Source organism: Hevea brasiliensis, chromosome 3 (genome assembly GCF_030052815.1).
Source record: "Hevea brasiliensis isolate MT/VB/25A 57/8 chromosome 3, ASM3005281v1, whole genome shotgun sequence".
Lineage (NCBI taxonomy): Eukaryota > Viridiplantae > Streptophyta > Magnoliopsida > Malpighiales > Euphorbiaceae > Hevea > Hevea brasiliensis.
The window spans coordinates 1060976-1066975 of NC_079495.1; the positions used below are offsets into that span (position 1 = coordinate 1060976).

The 6000-nt window shown below is 33.5% G+C and overlaps 1 protein-coding gene across 1 annotated transcript; it reads right to left on the reverse strand.

Annotated features, from left to right (window-relative positions):
* Nucleotides 1-247: 247 nt before the first annotated feature.
* On the reverse strand, nt 248-5017 carry LOC110667312 (uncharacterized). The gene is made up of 5 exons (XM_058143570.1): nt 4685-5017; nt 2775-2874; nt 1033-1103; nt 826-912; nt 248-744 (listed from the first exon to the last, which is right to left on the reverse strand). The coding sequence occupies exons 2-5, from the start codon at nt 2863-2865 to the stop codon at nt 478-480; spliced, it is 516 nt and encodes a 171-aa protein (XP_057999553.1). The 5' UTR covers nt 2866-2874; nt 4685-5017; the 3' UTR covers nt 248-477.
* Between the last annotated feature and the right edge of the window lie 983 nt (nt 5018-6000).

Sequence of the window (6000 nt, forward strand, 5' to 3'; positions counted from 1 at the left end):
TATTATCATCCTTAAACAAAAGCCAAATTCGACCTTAATTTAAGAATCATTTAACCTTTAAAGAGTTAATTTCCTTGCAATGGCAAGCTGTCATGTTATTGCAAAGGCGTTCGCTTTCTTTCCTTTCTTGTCATTCTGCCATTTTTTATTCTTTTTCATTTCTTTCTCTTAGAAGTCCTTCTTTTTCTGTCTCCCTGTACTTTTTTTTTTGCCAGAAAATGCACCAAGCAAGCACAACCTATAGCGATTGGATTGAATTGTAACTTTTCTTACTGAATAAATTGGCTCATTCCAGCTGAAAGATCAATTGTTTACAACTACTATTGCAGCACCTTTGAGTTCTGAGTTATTGCCAAGATTACATTTTTCTAAACAAAAGAGAGAGAGAGAGAGAGAGAGAATCATATAACTGCAAGTATCAGCAGTTGAAGTTCGATTTCTACTCGTCGTCTTGACAGAGATTACCATCATTTATGTTCAATGGCGCTTCCTACCACTGCCTTTCTTTTTTCCTCGATTTTTCTTTCCGCTTCCCTTATTCTTCTTCTTCCCTTTACCAAAAACATGATTACTGGAATCATTATCTTTTGATGAGGCAGGGTTTAACATATGCTTCACATCAAGTACACCATTTCTGAAATATCCCTCGCTTGACCTCAGCACCCCGTTCTCCTGTTTGCGCTTCTCCATTGATCTTTTAGCACCACCACCAAGCTTACCTCCAAATCGTCCAAGAATTATATTCTATAATATTGAACTGTTAGCGCAACTGTGACAAGTTTTGTAACGTCATATAAATTAGAAATTTCAGGGGAAAAAAAAAACCTCTTGAAGCATTTTCTCCTCTCTTTCCTTTTGTTTCTTCATTTGTACACGTGCTACACTTAAAGGCAGTCTTTGTTTCTTTGGAGGCTGTGTTGAAGACACATGTTGCATAGAAATATTTAGATAGCTTTTAAGGTAGAAACATGAGCTTAGTAATTGAAAATATTTCACTTTGCTAGGTGTGTTTTGCACATGCAGAGTTCTTACCTTGCCACCAAGAGACACTACCTTGCGGTTCTCCAACTCTTTCCTTTCTTTCCATGTCATATGTGAGGCACCTGAATGGCAAGTATCAAAGTTAACCAAAAAAAAAAAAAGCTAGATAACAGCTTAATCAGACAGAAACAAATTCACAAAAAAATTCCCACTGGTTAAACGCAAATGCAAATTAAAGAAACAAAATAGATTTATGAAGCATCCAAAGAATTAAACACCATTAGGAATTTAAGATCAAACAGATTACACATTTTTATCACTTACAATTTTCTATAAGGAACAAAGATATATCATATGTGTCAGAGTGAAATCCCTAATTGCCCATTGAAACAACAGCTTTAACAAAATAATAAACCATAATTATTTCTCAGCCTACACTGAAAAAAAAAAATTAAAACCACAGTGGTGGCCAAACTAAAAATGGTACACTGCTTAAGCGAAAATTGCCACTTCCATTCTTTTTGTTCCCAATCAGCTTGCCCCATAAATTACAGTCACAAGTTCAGGGTTATTTGCCAACCCAGGGAAATTACATCAGTAACTGGAACAGAATACATAGTGATCCAAACTAATTGAAAACTTTTTCTTCTGGGTTCTCTAAAATACAAGGAAACACCTCATGAGCTTCCTCACCACATCTCACTTAAAACACAAGAAACAAACATTCCTCACTGGTTCACAGTCACACCAATATATCAGACTCGAAATCTTGTTCAATCTCACTTAAATACAAATCAAATATATAATTTCCATACTACAATTCCTGATTGCTGGGAGCATGAGCTTTTTCCTCAATCTCCATTTTGATCCTTTTTTTTTCTATTTCGAAAAATAATTTAGTTACCATTAGTAGTTGGCCAGCTAACTTTAAAAAGGTCTTTTGGAGTCAAATGCAAAAAATCCAGAAATTAGATATCTAATTATGTTATAATAGTAAAAAATCTTGAAATTAGATACCTAATGAGGCCCATTAGCTCCTCATCTTCTGCAAGGAAAATTAAAAACTTTTAATAAAAAAAAAAAGAAGAAAGAAAGAGGGAAGAGAGAGAGAATTCCAAAATCAATGGAGTTTCACTGTACCTAAGTCCTATACTGAAGATGTCATTAGCACTCCTACTTAAAGGGGTTAGGAAATCATGTGGGAATAAATTTAACCCAAATTAGGATTCTTAAAACTAAATTTGAAACATGTTTCAATAAAGGAAAGTTTTCAAAATCATAATTTCATTGCACTTCTTCCAAAATAATACTTTTTTCAAATAATTCTTTAAAAGAGACTCATTCCAGGTGACTTGTTAATAAACTATGCTGAAAATTAGAAAACTACTTGAAATGTAATTTCGATATGTTCATATTAGCCATTAAACATTTACCCAACAATCACATACACAGCAGTTAACAAAATTACAACAAGCATAAATTCCAAGAAAACACAAGGCAAAAATGCAGATTATTGCAGGCAGAAATGCTATAAAACAAAAAGAAAGAAGCATAAAGCAAAGATAAATAAAGAAAATTCAAAGTTATACTGTAACATTAAAGTCATAAATATACAATAACATGCAGGCAGAAATGCTATAAAACAAAAAGAAAGAAGCATAAAGCAAAGATAAATAAAGAAAATTCAAAGTTATACTGTAACATTAAAGTCATAAATATACAATAACATGCAGGCAGAAATGCAATTATACAAAAACAAAGAAGCATAAAGCAAAGATAAGATTAAAGAATACCCAAAAACTCGATGTCTTTCATAAGCTTTCTGAAGTCCCAATCACGGTCCTTGCTATCCATAGCATCGCTTGTTTGGTTTCTCTTCTTCATTTTCTTTGCCTTGTTTAGGTTGCAGATCAGTTCAACCACAAAGGAAAACAAAAATTGTAAAATCCTACCTAAATACGGGCATGGATGGATACATCAAAACTCAAATAAACTGGAGAAAGAGAAAAGCATAAAATACAGAAAGCAAAATTGCAAATCAGACTCATCTTCTCTTCCCACCAGAATCTCCAACATTAATCCAGAAAAAAAAAATCACATATCTGAACCATATAGAATACAAGTTTCAGAGCTCAGACCAAAGAAATATCCCATGTTACCTCCCTTTCCACCATTTTAAACACATTGAAGCTTAGCAAAAATATGTGCAGAAGCAGCAGCTACACAAAACATATCAAGACTTTCCTTAATTTAGAGATTTTTTACCTCAATTTATGGGAATTCAGGTTGAACCACTCTCAAATTACCTTTGACACTAAGGGGAGACAGTGGCACCACAGCAGAGCAGCAGCTAAAAGTATTATCTAGGCTAGACTAAGAGTGAAGCCTGCAGGTACCTGAATCTGAACCCATGTAAGAAAACTACCAGCCAAACCCTTCCCAAACTTGATTAAAATTACTATCTTGCAAGCCGTACCATCCCAAATCCAATTATTATTACCCGAACTCAATTAATTTTTTTTTTCTCGAAATTAATTAAAAAGGATGTAAATAGGTCAAATACCCAAACCCAAATCAGAAAAATTCAAAGAGTAAAAAAAATAAAATAAAATATATACAGGTTATCTATGCTTTTAAACAAAGAGATTAATGCATATATCACATAAATGAAGCACAATCTAATATGCCGACTGTTTAATGAAACATCAAATGAACAATTTACAATTCCCAAATTTGAAAAAAATTTATTGACATAGTATGGCATCAATAAAGAGACAAGATAGAATACCCTGGTTTACAGCAATCTCCACATTCCATAAGCACAAACTAATTTGACAAAATTGCCCAAGAACAACTAATCCAAGCAGCACATAAGAAAAAGCTAGCAGTCTTAAATTCTGCATTTCACAGAATTTGAAAAAAAAAATAATAAACTCAGACAGAGACACATCAAAATAATTTTATTATCATTAAAAGAAAAAAGAGTAACATCTGCAATAGCAAAAATGTATTCAATCAAAGTCAGGATAAATCTTACACAACAGCTGGAGCTAATTGCTTCAAAAATACAATGGAAATAGAAAGATGGCCTCTATCAGAAACATAAGGTCATGCATCCAAAGCCTAAAAGAATCTCAATGTACTTAATTGATATGGAAAGAAATATCTCAGCTCGGGGTTTATTCCGTTTGGGCCAAATCACATAGTTTCTCAGAACTCAACTCCGGGTTTCCATAGTTTAAAAATGAAAAACCTAGTGGTAAAAGATGTAAAGCTACAAGTTCTATATGGTTCTGCCAGTATACAAATTCCCATGAACCTAGTTAGGCTTCTACCGTATGCAGTTGTTTTCTAATTTCTTGTGTAAGACAGGAATAATATCTGGTAGAAATAGAATTGCTCTGGCTAAACCTTTTATGAAATATGAACTATGTAGAGCCTAACCTTAGATACATGCTTGACATCCTGGAACAGGAAACCAACAACACCTCTTCAACAAAATCATTAACATGGAAATAAAAGATGTACCAACATCTAATAAGCACAACATCCAGAATACACAAAGGATACTTTGGCCCATAAGACAGAACTTTCATGCCGACATTGCCTATTCATATACATATATATTCAAGCTGTATACATATACGAACTGCTTATGAAAATTACAAGTTGCAGAAGGAAAGAAGACTATGAAGTGCCTGACCTTGAATCGAAGACGAGACGAGAAAAGCAGGAAACGAGACAACACTGCAGCAACCAGCAGTGTATCGACGACACCACTCACACGAGGCGCAGCAGAGTATCGACGACAAACGAAGCACAGCAGATCAGAGGACTTGAGGAGGCGCAGCAGTCGTGCAAATAGACAAGAAAATCTAAGAAGGGGGAAAGGAGCAATGAGTATCGGCGTCGCCGCGTCGGGCACAGACCAAGGTGAGAAGAGATCCGACGCAGAGAAGCAGCCGCATGGGTTTACAAAGTTTAGGGTCTCTGGCTTGGGTAGGGTAGTGGGCTGGGCTTTAGGCAGAACATGGGTTTTTTTCTAAAACTATTAGTAGAACAGGCACAAATCCGCTCTAGAGAAGGCAATATCCACTTATCCAGGCAGTGGAAGGGAGACCTTCCCTGCCTGGGACTCCAAGGAGAAAAGGCTACTTGCCAACAAAAACATACAACTTTCTTTAATATATATATACATATATATATAATATGAGAGAAAATTTTGTCTCTGTACAACTAAAATTAAAGAATAGAAATAGCAACGGAATGTGGCAGAGGCAAGTTACCAGGTTTCAAGACAGAGAGAATTTTTTCATTCTTACTCTATGTAAATCGCGAAAAAAATTCGTTGAAAAATTGATGTCGCATGGGTGCAAAAAGCTTAGCCAAGTGTAGTAGAGATCAAAGTGTACCCAAAAAGGCCTGCCTCCATTATTTTAGTGTCTCAAAATGTGTTTATTGCACAATCACTCTTTTTATTTTATTTTATTGTATATGTTTCATGGGTATATGTGAGCCAACTTAGAGGGCAGGGAGCATAAGTGCAGAGCTAACCAACTCCAAATCAATGACATATTTCAATTAATTAATGTATCTATTAATCTATATATGTAAAGATACAATGAATAAAATTAATCTATATTGCAAAATTATTCCTTTCGATTGATTTGTTTAATATTGTTGTTAAAATTGAGAAATACTTTTCAAATATATTAAGTAGAGAGTATTAAGAAATAATTTAAAATTAAATTTAATAAATTTTTGTTATAAAACTACTAAAATAATGATATATTATAAAATAATCACATAATATATACTCATTTTATTTAAAAATATACCTATAAGCAGTATTCTTTAAAATATGCTAATAAATATGTTCTTATCACTTTTTTTTATAAATAAAATTAAATAATAATGAAAAATTGTTATTTTTTTTTTCAGACCTCGTCTCTCTTCCTATTCTATTGTATTTCTATTATATTGCTACTATTTCAAATCTTTATCAAGGATATCTCTGGT

What these genes read in the sequence shown, in the direction of transcription:
- LOC110667312 (XM_058143570.1), bottom strand. Translation starts at nt 2,865, where the DNA reads ATGAAGAAGAGAAACCAAACAAGCGATGCTATGGATAGCAAGGACCGT. An exon ending in TAGTGTCTCTTGGTGGCAAG is followed by an intron (nt 913 to 1,032) that starts GTAAGAACTCTG and finishes TCTTCAACACAG; the next exon opens with CCTCCAAAGAAACAAAGACT. An exon ending in AGGAGAAAATGCTTCAAGAG is followed by an intron (nt 745 to 825) that starts GTTTTTTTTTTC and finishes TCAATATTATAG; the next exon opens with AATATAATTCTTGGACGATT.